Source organism: Rhinoderma darwinii, chromosome 3 (genome assembly GCF_050947455.1).
Source record: "Rhinoderma darwinii isolate aRhiDar2 chromosome 3, aRhiDar2.hap1, whole genome shotgun sequence".
NCBI lineage: Eukaryota > Metazoa > Chordata > Amphibia > Anura > Rhinodermatidae > Rhinoderma > Rhinoderma darwinii.
In genome coordinates, this window is record NC_134689.1 from 48513870 (window position 1) to 48531133 (window position 17264).

At 40.7% G+C, this 17264-nt stretch overlaps 1 protein-coding gene across 1 annotated transcript in view; it reads right to left on the reverse strand.

Moving 5' to 3' along the window:
- The window catches only part of STING1 (stimulator of interferon response cGAMP interactor 1), a 58120-nt gene extending 42776 nt beyond the window's left edge, over nucleotides 1-15344 (reverse strand). The window contains exons 1-2 of the mRNA XM_075859957.1: nucleotides 15094-15344; nucleotides 5410-5587 (exon numbers count right to left, since the gene is read on the reverse strand). Coding sequence (XP_075716072.1) covers nucleotides 5410-5587; nucleotides 15094-15344 — 429 coding nt within the window. The remainder of the gene's footprint in view (nucleotides 1-5409; nucleotides 5588-15093) is intronic.
- Nucleotides 15345-17264: the final 1920 nt, after the last annotated feature.

A 17264-nucleotide genomic window follows, 5' to 3' on the forward strand; every position in this document is an offset into this window, starting at 1 on the left:
CCCCTACCAACCATTAAGCGTTCAGCCTCCTCCAGACCAGTTACACGCCCCAAATCAACTTGGTGACTGCATTAAAGACAGCTGTCTTAAATGGTCACCTGTATAAAAGACTCCTGTCCACAGACTCAATTAATCAGTCTGACTCTAACCTCTACAACATGGGCAAGACCAAAGAGCTTTCTAAGGATGTCAGGGACAAGATCATAGACTGCACAAGGCTGGAATGGGCTACAAAACCATAAGTAAGACACTGGGTGAGAAGGAGACAACTGTTGGTGCAATAGTAAGAAAATGGAAGACATACAAAATGACTGTCAATCGATCGAAATCTCACCTCGTGGCGTATCCTTGATCCTGAGGAAGGTGAGAGCTCAGCCGAAAACTACACGGGGGGAACTTGTTAATGATCTCAAGGCAGCTGGGACCACAGTCACCAAGAAAACCATTGGTAACACATTACGCCGTAATGGATTAAAATCCTGCAGTGCCCGCAAGGTCCCCCTGCTCAAGAAGGCACATGTACAGGCTCGTCTGAAGTTTGCAAATGAACATCTGGATGATTCTGAGAGTGATTGGGAGAAGGTGCTGTGGTCAGATGAGACTAAAATTTAGCTCTTTGGCATTAACTCAACTCGCCGTGTTTGGAGGAAGAGAAATGCTGCCTATGACCCAAAGAACACCATCCCCACTGTCAAGCATGGAGGTGGAAACATTATGTTTTGGGGGTGTTTCTCTGCTAAGGGCACAGGACTACTTCACCGCATCAATGGGAGAATGGATGGAGCCATGTATCGTCAAATCCTGAGTGACAACCTCCTTCCCTTCACCTGGTCATTAAAAATGGCTCGTGGCTGGGTCTTCCAGCATGACAATGACCCGAAACATACAGCCAAGGCAACGAAGGAGTGGCTCAAAAAGAAGCACATTAAGATCATGGAGTGGCCTAGCCAGTCTCCAGACCTTAATCCCATTGAAAACTTATGGAGGGAGCTGAAGATCTGAGTTGCCAAGCGACAGCCTCGAAATCTTAATGATTTACAGATGATCTGCAAAGAGGAGTGGGCCAAAATTCCATCTAACATGTGTGCAAACCTCATCATCAACTACAAAAACCGTCTGACTGCTGTGCTTGCCAACAAGGGTTTTGCCACCAAGAATTAAGTCTTGTTTGCCAAAGGGATAAAAAATACTTTTTTCTCTGTGCAAAATGCAAATAAATATATATAATTGTGACAATGTGATTTTCTGTTTTTTTTTAAATATAATCTATCTCTCACTGGTAAAATTAACCTAGACTAAAAATTCTAGACTGTTCATGTCTTTGACAGTGGGCAAACTTACAAAATCAGCAAGGGATCAAATACTTATTTCCTTGACTGTAGCTATATCGCTATGTGCAGTCACATAAACACTCTAGAGCGCTACTCATGTGTCATGACAATGAATATACATTACCTCCAGCCAGGACGTGATGTGTATTCATTCTCCTGACCACTTCTGTAGCGTCTCTGTTATTTACAGCACAGCACAGCGAGATCTCGCTGTGGATGACAGCTTACAGCGTAATACGCGAGACTACGCCTGCTATGCTGTAAATCACAGAGACGCTACAGAAGTGGTCAGGAGAATGAATACACATCACGTCCCGGCTGGAGGTAATGTATATTCATTGTCACGCCACATGAGTAGCGTAATAGTGTGTTTATGTGACTGGACATAGCGATATAGCTATATCGCTATCTGCAGTGTAAATTAATGGAGAGAAGTGTATGACGCTGATTGTTCACTGATTGGTCAGCATCATACACTCCTCTGTACAATGCCCACTTGGTTATATAGTAAAACACGCCCAGTTGTCCATTGAGAAACTCATTAGCATAAAGCTAATATAGGTTATAACTCCGTCAAAAATGATAGTTTTTCTAAATAAAAAACATTGCTGTAAACTAGATTACAGCGCCGATCACATTATGTACAAGATAAGGCACTTATAATGTGGTGACAGAGCCTCTTTAACTCTCGCTAAGCCAATGTACAGTGTGAGCAAAATATCATGGTGCTCCTACCAGCTATCGTCTCGTGTTACAGTGGATGTTGAAAGTGGTGCCCATACGCTTCTAGGCACATAAAGCTGGAATCTAATTGTTTGCCAAGGGCAATCCTTTTAGAATGGTTCTGATGCAAGAAGTCTGCATATATTTAAGTAGTGCACAGTGACTTTTTGCTCACCCTGTATTTAATTAGTAAATAGACATCACTTTCTCTCTTCTTTTAGTTCCCCCTGGTACTTTCTCCCATGGTTCTCTATCTTTCACATAAACTGTATATGTTTGTTGATAAATATGCACCATTGCTTATTGTATTCCCCTTTCTCTTTCTTTCTTACTTTCTTTCTTTCTTTGTGTTCCTATTATTAAGTTTACTGAAAATATAAATAAAATCTCAATGCAGAAAAGTTTTTTTTCAAATTGATTAACGTCTTGAAGAAAATCATGTGTGTGTATAGATTTCTAACAGACTTGCTTTTTTTAAATAAATTTGTTATTCATAAGCCTCACCCCAAATTATCTCACATGCCACTGACAGTCAGCTACAGCCGGAGTGCCTGCATAATGGCAACAAGTTTCCATAATACAGTGACCAGTCAATGAGGTTTTTTTCAAGTGTTCGTAAAAAAAAAAGTTGATGTGTGCATGATTTCTTAGAAGCTGGAGGGCTTGTACAGGTTGATGTAATTATCATCATTTACAGTTCACAGTAAATGATCACATAATAGCATTCTGAGCTTTAGACATATATTATCGTTATATGTTTCATTATGGTTTTCTAATTTGTCCGTAAAAAATGTGGGCTGGCCGTGATTTTTACTGAAGTTGTCCATAAAAAAAGAAAAAAATCAGGTCGAAAACTCTGGACTATTCACACTGCCCCCACAGTCAATGAAAGCCTCCACAGAGAGCGGTACCCTATGTTTTAAAAAATATCTTATATAATTGCATAGCATTGGATTGTGGCACATTGGGCCCACCCTAACAGACTGCTCTTCCTTACTAAGCGGATTGCACATAGCAGGGTTGCCAACTTCCACTTCAGTAATTTCTGGACAAGTGAGCTTAAAATTATGAACAGACCAAAATTTTTACGGACACATTACTAAATCAAGAGTTAGTCATAAAGAGCATAAGTAACACCTTTTTATAAGGGATCACATGAGTGGGATAGTAAAGTTGAGTACGGGCATGACTCAAGTTGAATTAAAAAACTATTACAGTAATATAATAGAGATATTTTAAAAAAAAACAACTTCTTACTGGCTTTGAAACGGGGGACCCTTAACATGTAAAAAAGAGAAACATGCTAACCACTACTCTACAGATATAGAGATACATACTAGTCATTGACAGTATGTAGTCACCCGCCAGTCGGAGCCAGGGAGATTCAGACACTCGCTCAGATGGTCAATCACGGTGTCGGTGAGTGGAGTCTGCTGCGGGTCAGGGTGCACACTGCACTGCTGGCTGCTGCCTCTGCTGGGACTGGAGTGAGACTCACCAATCACAGCCCCGCTTGTAGTTTTCCCACTTAGTGCGGGAAGGATGCAAGCTGGGCTGTGATTGGTGAGTCCCACTCACTCCATCCCACCGCCGCTGCCAGGGCCGGCCTTTGGGGTGTGCGACCTGTGGCATCACACAGGGCGCATCACTCCGGCAGGTTGAACGGGGCGCTGTGCTGACACCTTTCCGCCCGGGCACTCCTTCCCAGCTCTCGGCGTAACTACCGCTGTAGCAGCCATGGAGGCCCGCAGCATGAGGGGGCCCGTGCCGCCCGTCGGAACGGGCCCCCCCATGCTTGGTGGCGCCGCTAGCAGCCACTATGGCTGCTACAGTGGTAGCGATGTCATAATCTATAGTATCTGTGTCCTTAGGATCCCTGCGCAGGCCGGCGTGATGATATTACTGGATCACTCCAGCCTACACAAGGATCCTGCAGCTCAGTTCATCGCGGGAACATAAAGGTGAATATAAAGTTTATGTTTTATTTGTTACGGGGGCACAGGCTATAAGGGGGTATTGAGGGGCTGTATGGCGCTGTCTACAAGTGGGGGGCTGTTTGGCGCTGTCTACAAGGGGGAGGTGGGAGGCTATATGGTGCTTTCTACAAGGGGGAGGTGGGGGCTGTATAGCGCTATCTACACGGGGAGGGGGGAGCTGTATGGCACTATCTACAAGGGAGAGGTGGCACTGTCTACAAGGGGGAGCTGAGGGGGCACTGTCTACAAGGGGGAGGTGAGGGGGCTGTATGACAGAATATACAGGGGGGCTGTATTGCACAATCTACAGGGGGCTGTGTGTGGCATCCAGGGGTGGGGAGGGGAGGGGGACATTATACTGTGGGGGGCCACTAAGGGGGCATTATACTGTGTGGGGGCCACTAAGGGGACATTATACTGTGTAGGGGCACTACAAGGGCAATATACTGTGTGTGGCCCTTAAGGAGCATTATACTGTGTGGGCACACTTGGAGGACAAAATACTGTGTCCTTAAGGGGGTTATAATATATTATATTATTATTAAATATTATTATTATACTGTATGGGCAGCTACGGGGGGCATTATACTGTATGGGGTATTACACTGTCTGGGGGCACTAAAGGGGCATTATACTGTGGGGGGCATTGTACTTTTACATGGGGAATTTTTTTTATGATGGGGTGGGGTGCCAAAAGAAAATTTTGCACGGGGCACTTTCTATCCTAAGGCTAGCCCTGGCCACCGCCACCACTGCTCTCCGCTCTGCCTGACGTCACTCACATTTAGGAGCAGAAGGAGGGCAGACGGAACCAAGTGAATGATGCGGCGGCGGTCTGAGTGAGGTCGGTGCCAACCTGGGAGTGAACCAGTCCAGTCGCTTGACCTGAGTCACCTGACCTCACGTCACTAAGGTGATGTCAATTGATTGGACTGGTCCACTCCTGGCACAGACCTCACTCAGACCATCATTCACTTGGCTCCGTCCTCCTTCGCTCCTCCTACCTTTCCCTTGTTTGTACTGCACATGTACATTTTGGCGCATGCGCAATGCAACGTTTCGGGGGATGGAGACTAAATCACAGACAGTGCTTTTCTCTGCTGGACACTACGGACGGCAGAAGAAAAAAAACACCAATTTTTTGCGGACTGTCTGTAAATTTAAGGACGGTTTACAACCCTGGCACATAGCACATAAAATATAAAGAACAGATTTGTAAAATAGTAAAAAAAAGTCATATGCAATTGGGCCTTCTTGTTGTTGATGAGGCTTGTCACTGGAGTCCAACATATACACATATTATATTGATTCACCATAACGACATCTATACCTAAACCTAAAAATAACACATGTCAAAGTAAAATTCAATTGTTACATACCTGAAATCCAAAACACCAGCATAAGAAATTGCAGAGAAACAGCAACACCACCTGAATCATTCCTGGTAACGGCTCTTCTTTATAAAGAATGTAGCAGAAAATGGCAGTTAAGGTTATAAGAAATGTATTCCTGGTATTGACACTGGCTTGAAATGCTTTCAGGTAGTCTCCATTATACCTTTAAAATGGAAGATTTTTATTTTATTATTTCATTATCATTATTATTATGGTGTTATCGTTTAGCTATTTACTCAAAATCTTTTGTCTTTACTACTTTTATCCGCTTAATCACTACAAATGTGCCAGGCTGGAGAAATTTTTTAGTATAAGCAGAAAATAAAAAATTATAGTGAGTTGGGGTAAATAAACACAAAGGGGGGAATAAATTCAAGTTTCTACGCCAGATTTTTGGTGTAGAAAGGTAGCAAACTGTAGAAAAGATGCTTAAAAAAACATTTCAACTTTTGTGCCATTTCCAACGCTCATGGCATTTTTCTAAAAGATAGGCGAAGCTTAAAGAAGGGGGACAGGGCCAATTGTAGTGCGACATATTTATTATATAATTTACGCCAGACATTGGCATAATATAGCAGAAATCAATGATTTCACTCTGTGTCACACGGACAGACAGAAATGCACCTAATTTATTTTTACTTTAGCGCTCTTCATATTAAGACTGACATATGAAACACCAGTCTTAATTAATTCCCCCCATAAAGTACCTGTCGTCAGGTGTTCTATCAGGGCAGTACCGCTGGTACTCTAGTCCCAGGGGCCTGGGAAATTTTTTTTTTTAAAAAGGGTCTCAGCCGCCACAGTCCACCACTGCTGCCGTTGCCTTATAAGGAATAGACCCTGCAATATCATATAATATAATAACTTCTCCAAATTCAGTAATGCTGGGGCACTTCTTCACAAGACTGATGCTGGCTAGCATCACAACGTTATGTGTGACAGCGCATACAACGTCCTGACATCCTAATGCTGTCCAGCGTCAGTCTTGTGAAGTAAGGCCACAGCGTGAGGAATGTCAGGCAACAGAGAAGAGGCGCCCGAAAGTGGAGGCAACAGGACACGGGAGTGTTAAGTACATAGTAGTCTGAATATTTTTTTGGGTGGGTCTGGTCTTGGGTGTAAATTAACTTAGAGTTCTGATTGGGGGTGTAAATTAAATTAGAGGTCTGGGGTCTGAATTTGGGGGTCAGGTTGGGAGTCTAGGAGTCTGGCTCGGGGTCTGAATTAATGAAGAGGTCTGGCCTGGGGTTTGAATTAACGCAGTGGTCTTGTCTTGAGCCTGAATTAATGTAGGGGTCTGATTGGGGTATAAATAAATTTAGGGATCTTGTCTGGAGTTTGAATTAATTTGAATTTATTCGGCGCTCTGCTTGGGGGGGGGTCTAAATTAATATATGGGACTGAAATAATTTAAGGGTCTGGTCAGGGGGCTGAAATAATTTAGGGGTCAGGTTGGGAGTTTGAATTCTTTTGGGGGTCTGATTAAGTTTGTAAATTAATTTAGGGGCCAGAATTAATTTAAGGCCCTGGTTGTGGGTCTGAATCAATTTAGGGTTCGGGTCATAAGGCTAAATTAATTTAGGGATCTGATCGTGAAACTGAATTAATTTAGGGGTCAGGTTGGGAGTCTGAATTAATGTAGGAGTCTTTGGGTCTGAATTAATGTAGGAGTCTGGTTTTTCGGCCTGAATTAACCCCTTCTGGACACAGTCTGTTTTGGCCTTTAGGACACAGTCGATTTTTTCAAATCTGACGTGTTACTTTATGTAGTAATAACTCTGGAATGCTTTTACCTATCCAATCTATTCTGAGATTGTTTTCTCATGACATTTTCTTTATATTAGTGAAAAATCTTTGGTCGATAAATTTGGTATTTATTTCTGAAAAACACCAAAATGTAGAGAACATTTGCAAAAATTGGCATTTTTCTAAATGTAAACGTATCTGCTTGTAAAATAGATAGTAATACCACACAAAATAGTTACTAATTAAAATTTCCCATATGTCTACTTTATGTTTGCATCGTTTTTTGAACGTACTTTTATTTTTCTAGGACGTTACAAGGCTTAGAACTTTAGCAGCAATTTCTCATATTTTAAAGTGAAATGTTAAATACTTTTGTGTCAAAAAAGACAAAAGTATAATAGGTATGATACCTTTATTGGCTAACCATAAAAGTTCTATATGCAAGCTTTCAGAGCACAGAGGCCCCTTCTTCAGGCAGTTTACAAATGAATGACTTAGAAAAAAGCACAACATTTAGATGTTACACAAAGACAATTAGTACATGAGGTGATACATCATTAAGATAAGCCGGGGCAATAAAACTGAGGTTATAGGGGTGATGACTTAGGAGTTAAGGCATCTGGAGTCAGTCTGATGGGGGACGTGACGTGTGTCCATGTAGTGGCTCATAAATCCTGGTGTTAGATTGAGGCCTTGTGTCAATGACTGGAATTTTATCATCATCTTGAATTCCCAAATTTTTCTCTCTCTGTTGTTTTTAAAATGACCCTTCAGAATGAGTACCTTTAAATCTGCCAAACTGTGGTCTGGTCCAGAGAAGTGTTTTCCCACGGGTGTATCCACCTCCTGTTTTATTGTATGTCTGTGAAGATTCATCCTGGTTTGTAGTTTTTGTATTGTTTCTCCAATGTAGATTCCTTTATTGATGCACCTTGTACACAGGATCATGTACACTACATTGGAGGATGTACAGGAGAACGTGCCAGTGATTTTATAGTCCTGCTGCGTGTTTGGTATCTGGATGGTGTTTGATGACCAGATGTTGGTACAGGTCTTGCATTTTCTACTGTTGCAAGGAAAAGTGCCAGTCTCTGATGGTGGTGAGAGGGCACTTCTGACCAGGAGATTCCTTAGGTTTGGTGGCTGTTTGTATGCAAGGAGTGGTAAATCTGGGAATATTTCCTTCAGTTTATTGTCTTTGTTAAATATAGGTTGGAGATCAGCAGCAATTTTCCTCAAGATGTTCATTTGGGGGTTGTATATGACCACTAGGGGAACCCTGCTGTTGTCTTCCTTCTTTTTGTACTCCAGAAGATTGCTCCTTGGAATTCTTGTTGCTCTGTAGATCTGATCATCTATAATCCTTGGATGGTATCCCTGTTGTAAGAATGTATTCCTCAGTGATAGCAGGTGTTGTTTTGTGTCTTCACAGTCTGAACAGATCCGTATGTATCGCAGAGCCTGGCTGTAGATGATGGATTTCTTTATGTGTCTCGGATGGAAGCTGTTCCATCCGAGACACATAAAGAAATCCATCATCTACAGCCAGGCTCTGCGATACATACGGATCTGTTCAGACTGTGAAGACACAAAACAACACCTGCTATCACTGAGGAATACATTCTTACAACAGGGATACCATCCAAGGATTATAGATGATCAGATCTACAGAGCAACAAGAATTCCAAGGAGCAATCTTCTGGAGTACAAAAAGAAGGAAGACAACAGCAGGGTTCCCCTAGTGGTCATATACAACCCCCAAATGAACATCTTGAGGAAAATTGCTGCTGATCTCCAACCTATATTTAACAAAGACAATAAACTGAAGGAAATATTCCCAGATTTACCACTCCTTCCATACAAACAGCCACCAAACCTAAGGAATCTCCTGGTCAGAAGTGCCCTCTCACCACCATCAGAGACTGGCACTTTTCCTTGCAACAGTAGAAAATGCAAGACCTGTACCAACATCTGGTCATCAAACACCATCCAGATACCAAACACGCAGCAGGACTATAAAATCACTGGCACGTTCTCCTGTACATCCTCCAATGTAGTGTACATGATCCTGTGTACAAGGTGCATCAATAAAGGAATCTACATTGGAGAAACAATACAAAAACTACAAACCAGGATGAATCTTCACAGACATACAATAAAACAGGAGGTGGATACACCCGTGGGAAAACACTTCTCTGGACCAGACCACAGTTTGGCAGATTTAAAGGTACTCATTCTGAAGGGTCATTTTAAAAACAACAGAGAGAGAAAAATTTGGGAATTCAAGATGATGATAAAATTCCAGTCATTGACACAAGGCCTCAATCTAACACCAGGATTTATGAGCCACTACATGGACACACGTCACGTCCCCCATCAGACTGACTCCAGATGCCTTAACTCCTAAGTCATCACCCCTATAACCTCAGTTTTATTGCCCCGGCTTATCTTAATGATGTATCACCTCATGTACTAATTGTCTTTGTGTAACATCTAAATGTTGTGCTTTTTTCTAAGTCATTCATTTGTAAACTGCCTGAAGAAGGGGCCTCTGTGCTCTGAAAGCTTGCATATAGAACTTTTATGGTTAGCCAATAAAGGTATCATACCTATTATACTTTTGTCTTTTTTGACACAAAAGTATTTAACATTTCATATTGTCTCTGGCTAACACGGTACTACACAATTTTTCATATTTTAAAGAAAATTTCAAAAGGCCATTTTTTCAGGGACCAGTTCAGTTCTAAAGTGGCTTTGAGGGCCTTATATATTAGAAAATCCCCATAAATCATCCCATTTTGAAAACTGCACCCCTCAAGGTATTGGAATCAGTATTCACAAAGTCTTTTAACCCTTTAGGCGTTTCACAGGAATTAAAGCAATGTAGAGGTGAAATGTGCACATTTTTTTTTTTTTTGCCAAAATTCATTTCTAATACATTTTTTTTTGTAACACAGAAGGTTTTACCAGAGAAATGCAATGCAATATTTTATTGCACAGATTCTGCAGTTTTTAGAAATATCCCACATGTGGTCCTAGTGTGCTAAGGGACTGAAACACCGGCCTCAGAAGCAAAGAAGCACCTAGTGGATATTGGGCCTCTTTTTTTTTAGAATATATTTTAGGCACCTCTACTTTACGAGGAATAAGGGAAAAAATGAACCACAACATTTGTAAAACATTTTCTCCTGATTACGGCAATACCCCATATGTGGTAATAAACTGCTGATTACACCCATGGCAGCGCTCAGAAGGGAAGGAGCGCCTTTTGGATTTTGGAGCATGGATTTTGCTGGATTGGTTTTCGGTGCCATGTCGCGTTTGCAACACCCTGGAGAGACCAAAACAGTGGAAACCCCGCAAAAGTGATCCCATTTTGGAAACTACACCCCTCAAGGAATTTTTCTAGGGGTATAGTGAGCATTTACACCCCACAGGTTTTTTGCAGAATTTATTAGAATTAGGCCGCAAAAATGAATATCACAATTTTTTCCACTAAAATGTTGCATTTTCTCATTTTCACAAGGGATAAAGGAGAAAAAAAACAACCAATTTTTGTAAAGCAATTTCTCCCGAGTACGGAAATACCCTACATGTGGTCATAAATTTTTTCATTATAGATGAATTAACCCTTTCAGGACTGATCAATTTTTTCCTTTCTTATTTTCGTTTTTCACTCTCCGCCTTCCAAGACCCCTAACTTTTTTCTTTTTCTGTCAGAGTGTTGTGAGGGCTTTTTCTTGCGGGAGGAGTTGTAGTTTCTATTGACACCATTTAAAGTGCCATAAAATGTACACTCAAACTGAAAAAAAATTATTTGCGGGCTGAAATTGGCAAAAAATCTGATTCCATTTTCTGGGGGTTTTCGTTTTTACAGCTTTCGCCGTGCGGTAAAAACGTAAACTTTACTTTATTCTGCGGCTCAATACAATTAAGGTGATGCCAAATTTATATTGTTTTTTCTTATATTATACTACTTTTACAAAGAAAAATCTAATTGTTAAAATAAAAATTGTTTTGTTTCACCACATTCTGAAAGCCGTAACTTTTTTATTTTTCGGTCGATTGAGCGGTGGGAGGTCTTATTTTTTGCGGGACGAGCTGTAGTTTTTATTGGTACCATTTTTTGGTACATAAAAAGTGATCAAAAAGTTGTATTACATTTTTTTTTCAAGCTAAGGTGACAAAAAAACGTCCATTTTTTTTTTCGGTTTAAATTATTTAAGTTTTATACAGTGTTCACCGTGCAAGTTAAATAATGGTATATTGTAATATTGTTTATTTATTTTTTTACATTACTTTAGAAGAAAAATGGGAAAAGGTTGTTTTTTTTTCTCACTACTAAAAACGTTAATTCTTCTACAGATTTTATTAGTCCACTTAGGGGACTTGAACCAGCGATCATTGGATCGCTGGTACAATATACTGTAATACTAATGTATTGCAGTATATTGTTTCTTTCACAGGCTTCTGTAACAGCACGATCGCTGTTCCTGTATGTTAGTCCCAGGTGTCAGCTGTAATACACAGCTGACACCCGCAGCGTATGGAGCCGTCTCAGCATGTGAGCCCGCTCCATACATCAACCCCTGCACCATGACGTGCAATTAAGTCATAGTGCGCAAAGGGGTTAATGCACAGCGGATGGTTGAAAGTGAATATTGCAATTTTCCACTGATATGCCATTTTAGTGCATAATATGTTGTGCCCAGTTTGTGCCACTGAAGACAAATACCTCATAAAAAGTTAAGCGGGTTCTCCCGGGTATGGTGATGCCATATATGTGGGCGCAAACTGCTGTTTGGGTACGCTGCAGGGGTCAGACGGGAGGGAGCGCCATATTGCTTTTGGAGCGCAGATTTTGCTTGGTAATATTTCTGTTTGGGGTTTTACTGGTGTTTCAGTTTATAATGTGGGGGCATATGTAAGCTGTGCGGAGCACATCAGGGCATAATAAGAGGGTATAATAATAGGGTAAATAAATAATAAACCGCCTATGTGTGGCCAGTGTCGCACTGATAAATGGCGCCAGATCTTATCTGCTTTTTGAACCCTCTGCACATTTTGCATCACCATATTCTGAGAGCCAGAACTTCTTTATTTTTTTCTCCACCGGAGCTGTGTGAGGGCTTATTTGTTGCGGGACAATCTGTAGTTTTCATTGGTACAATTTTGGAGTATATGCGATTTTTTGATCACTTTTTATTAAACTTTTTTGCAAGCTGGGTGACCAAAAACAAGCAATTCTGACAATGTCTTTTAGTTTATTTTTTGCGGCGTTTACCGTGCACTATAAATGAAAATTTTACTTTATTTTGCAGGTCTGTATGATTACGACGATACCATATGTATATAGGTTTCTTTATGTTTTGCAGCGTTTATGCAATAAAATCACTTTTTTATAAAATAATTTATTTTCTGTCACCATATTCTGAGAACCATAACTTTTTTATTTTTTAGTAAAAAAAACTGTGTAAGGGCTAATTTTTTGCGGGACAGGTTGTAGTTTTTATTGGTACTTTTTTCGGGTTAAATGCGACTTTTGGATACATTTTTATTCTCTATTTTGGGGGGGAGGTGACCAGAAAATTGCGATTCTGGTGTGGTTTTTTATTGATTTTTTTTGGGGTGTTCATCGTGCGGGAAAAATAACATTATCGTTTTATCAAACGTGCTTATCTGGATAAAAAATTGCTCCTTGTATCGGGCGCTTCTGTGTAGCTGATGCGATGATCACCATGGACCCATTAGGTAAATGTTTGAACAATTTATTGGATAACTCGCATTAAAACAATAAAAGAGATAAAAGAGGGACTGCTGCAACGCATTTCAACCTCAAACTTAGGTCTTCGTCAGGCATATTGTATTGTTTTAATACGAGTTATCCAATAAATTGTTCAAACATTTACCTAATAGGCCAGTGGTGATCATCACATCAGCTACACAGAAGCGCCTGATACAAGGAGCAATTTTTATCCAGATAAGAACGTTTGATGACCACGTTGAGGAAACTCCAGCACAGGAGGTATCCACCGTGGGTCTGCTCTAGAGGCTAGCACAGTGTACCAGAAATTTCACCAGACGAGCAATAAAGTTAAGTTGTGCTGACGATCCTGCACAACTCTATCACGTGAGTCGATTACAACTTCACTACATACAAAATACCATCAGTATATACAATATCACCCCAGGGGAGCGCCATCTCTTTTTTTTTGTTCCTTTTTCCAAGCATTATAGTTTTATAGTTGGGGTCGTTACGAACGCGGTGATTCCAGATATGTGTACTATTTTTAACGTGTTAATTTTTTCCTATAATAAAAGACTTATTATAGGAAAAAATGAATTTTTTTGTTTATATAACTTATAAACTTTATTTTTACCCTTTTTTTAAAAACATTTTTATTACCTTTTTTTTTTTTACTTTTTTTTACTTGTCCCACTAGGGGACATTTAGACTTGCAGCTTTGATCGCTGCTAGAGTACATTACACTAGCTACGTAGTGTAATGTATTCTAAGGCTGGATTCACACGAGCACATTACGTCCGTAATCAGTCGCCGCATTTATGGGGTTAATTGCCGAAATCAGCAATGATGGTCCACTGACTGGCAAGACTGGATTTCAGCTGTAGGGGACAGCTGACTTCCCGGTTCCTGGACACTGTCCGTTAAGACAGTGTGCGCCGGGAACCGCTCCGCAACTGTACGTCCTGGTGCGGGATGCAAGCCCTCTGCAGGACGTACAGTTGCAGCACAGCGCGTGATGAGGTTAATCTAGGGGTCTGATGAGGTATTAAATTAATTAAGGGATCTAGTCAGTAGTCTGAATTAATTTAGAGGTCTGGTCAGAAGACTGAATTCATTTGGTGGTCTGCTGAGGGGGGCTCAAAATAAATTTATGAGTCTGGTTGAGGATCTAAAATAATTTGGTAGGGGAGTTCAATTAATTAGGGGTCTGATCAGGTGTCTGTATTAATTTGGAGTTCCAATTAGGGGAGTAAATTAATTTAGGGGTCTGGTCATGAGACCGAATTAAGTTGGATGTCTGATTCGAGGTATAAATAATTTAGGGGTCGGAATTAGTTTAAGAACCTGGCGGGGAGTCCGAATAAATTTTGCGCTTGGTGTCTACGCAGGTGACATGGGAGAGGAGGCGGAGACTTCTTCCATAGCTGCAGCAGCCTGCAGGAGCCAAAACCTGCGGTCAGAATTGTATTTTGTTTAGTGATTTTTCTTAAATTCTGTCCCCTACACTGTAACATCTGGCCATAGCAACCAAAACACACACAAAATGGCACACGTGAACATAGAGTACCCCAAGTCAGTTTTTCTCAAACAGCGAGGCGGGCCTCACTGGTGAGGCCCCTACAAGTTGTTAGTGAGACTCCGCAAAGGAGGCAATTTTGATGAAGGTGATCATATGCTACACAGGCCTTTCCCTGGCTTAACTAATCTTTAATATTGCAACCTAACTGACTCCTTTTATGCCTATTTTAATGTTATACTTAGTTCAGGAGACATATAAAAGACAGAAACATTTTTAATTTTGGAATGGGACTTTGAACCAATGGTGAGGCCAAGACACCACCATGTCATCACCATGTTCTGGTCGGTGAGTCCCGATTAGAAAAAGGTTGGGAAGCTCTGCCCTAAATTATAGCAAAATGTCCTTCTATATGATAAAAAAGTAAGGCTATGTTCACATGTCAGAAGCTAAATTCAGAAACCACGATGGAACCTGATGGACCCCATTATAAGTCAAAGGTCTCTGTCATATAATGGATCCGGTACAGCGTTGTGGCTTCCAATATTATTGGAAGCTACTACACAGTTGTAAACACAGCCTAACATGACAGTTTATTCAATGAGATGAGATTGAATTTATTTTAACTTATTTAACATCCTTTACTAAAATCTGCACTTACCTGCTGTGAACATGAGTAAGTTCTTCAGAAAACTCACATAGGCCAACCATAAAGTGCCAACTTTGTGCAATTACACAATGAAATACCATTGTATAGGCAATTTGACTCCTGGTGTAATTTCCGATTCCAAATAGGTAGAGAAGGAGTGTACATGCAAGAATACAGAAGAAGGCGGTTTTACCAGCTCGATTTCCTCTCGGTTGTGGAATAATTGAGCTAGTTTCAAAGTTATTTCTTATTGTAGGTGTCATCTGAAAAATAAAAAAATATATAGAAAAAGTTGATGTCATATTTACACAAAATAAAACACAAATAACATAACATTTACTCCCAGAGTCTTGCTACTGTGGTTGTAACTTTAATTTTTGAGTGAGAACTCACAGCAAAGTCAACCAAAAAAATATCTTACCTGCTTCTAGGCTGGGCAGCTGGGCAGTCAAACAGCTGATTAATCTGGCCAGCCTGCTACAGTACTGAGACGCCAGATCAATCAGCTGTCAGGTCAAGCGTCCTCTCATATTAGGCAGTGCCCTATTAAAAGTGCCTACTCATGTGCCAGTAAGGGTATGTTCACACGGATTATTAAAACGGAAGCTGAACGCCTCCAAACATATGCCCATTGATTTTGATGGGAAAAACGGTGTTTCGTTCTGACGGGGCGTTTTTTTACGTGGCCGTTTGAAAAAACGTCCTTTAAAAAAAAGCCCCGTAAAAAGAAATGCATTCACTTGTTGAGCCACTTTTCAGCCATTTTTCATTGGTTCAATAGAAAAACAGCTCCAAAAACGGCCGTAAAAATGCATCAAAAAACGCTCGATGCTTAAAACGGCTGAAAATCAGAGCCTTAGCTTATGTTCACACGTAGTGTTTTCAGCCGTTTTCCGGGCCATAAACGTTTTGAAAAACGGCTGAAAAATCGGAAGCAGTACGCCTCCAAACATCTGCCCATTGATTTCAATTGGAAAAACGGCGTTCTGTTCCGACGCGGCTTTTTTTACATGGCCGTTTTTCAAAACGGCCACGTAAAAAAACGGCCGTGAAAAAGAAGTGCATGTCACTTCTTCAGCCGTTTTTGGAGCCGTTTTTCATAGACTCTATGAAAAAACAGCTCCAAAAACGGCCATAAAAAAACACGCGAAAAACGCGAGTTTGCTTAAAAACCGTCTGAAAATCAGGAGCGGTTTTCCCTTGAAAACAGCTCCGTATTTTCAGACGTTTTTTAGTAAGCGTGTGAACATACCCTTATTGTTTATTGTATCTAGTTTCTGCTACTGCAACTCTGCTAAGTATCTCAGTGTTTGGACTTCTCTATTATATTTCACTCAGATTATCCTTTAGATTTTTCCTGGGTGCAGATTGGGCTGGGTCTGGATTTCTCTCTGTTGCTTTGTGTGTTCAGACCCAGCAATTACATTATACTACGTCTATCTATGTACTTCAGTAATGGTATTATCTCTGCTTGTCAGTTTAGTTTCTTTGTTTGAAGCCGGGTTCTTCTTGGTTTAGTGTGGAGTGGTTATTATCCTGCAGGATTTCTTACGTGCTTTCTGGTTTATTTTTTACTATTACTGCTGGATTTATTACATACTTTCTAGTTACCCTTTTACTGTTATTGTCCTGCTGGATTTATTACGTGCTTTCTGGTTTAGCTTTTACTTTTCAGGTACCGTTCTACTTGTACTGCCAGTGATCATCCTGATGTTCCGTAGCTTCTGACAGGGATCGCTCAGGGTTACAAGGAGGTTTCTGATAATGGGATTACTATTATCAGGGCAGCACGACAAAAAAGTTATGGCTTTTGGAATTCAGTGAGGTAAAGGTGAAAAAATACAAAATTAGCTGTCACTGTTGTTCAAATCAAAAGTACAAGACTAAATACTTTTTTTGTAAAATATCTAACCATATAAAATGCTTCTTTTGCCACTTAGATGCTTCAGAGAAGCAGTAATTAATTATCAGCCTCACTGAGAAACCAAGTTACAGCTGCTGCCAAAAGATGTCCACGGAGCTAGGAGGGGGAGGATAAGAGAGCTGCTGCATAGAGATAGAGACAGAGAGACACACACACACAGACACGGCTTCTAGTAAGTGTTTTAACGATCTCACCCAAGTGCAGGATAAACAGAAACATTGTTCATTACTTATCTATAATGTTCCACATGTCGCTGCTT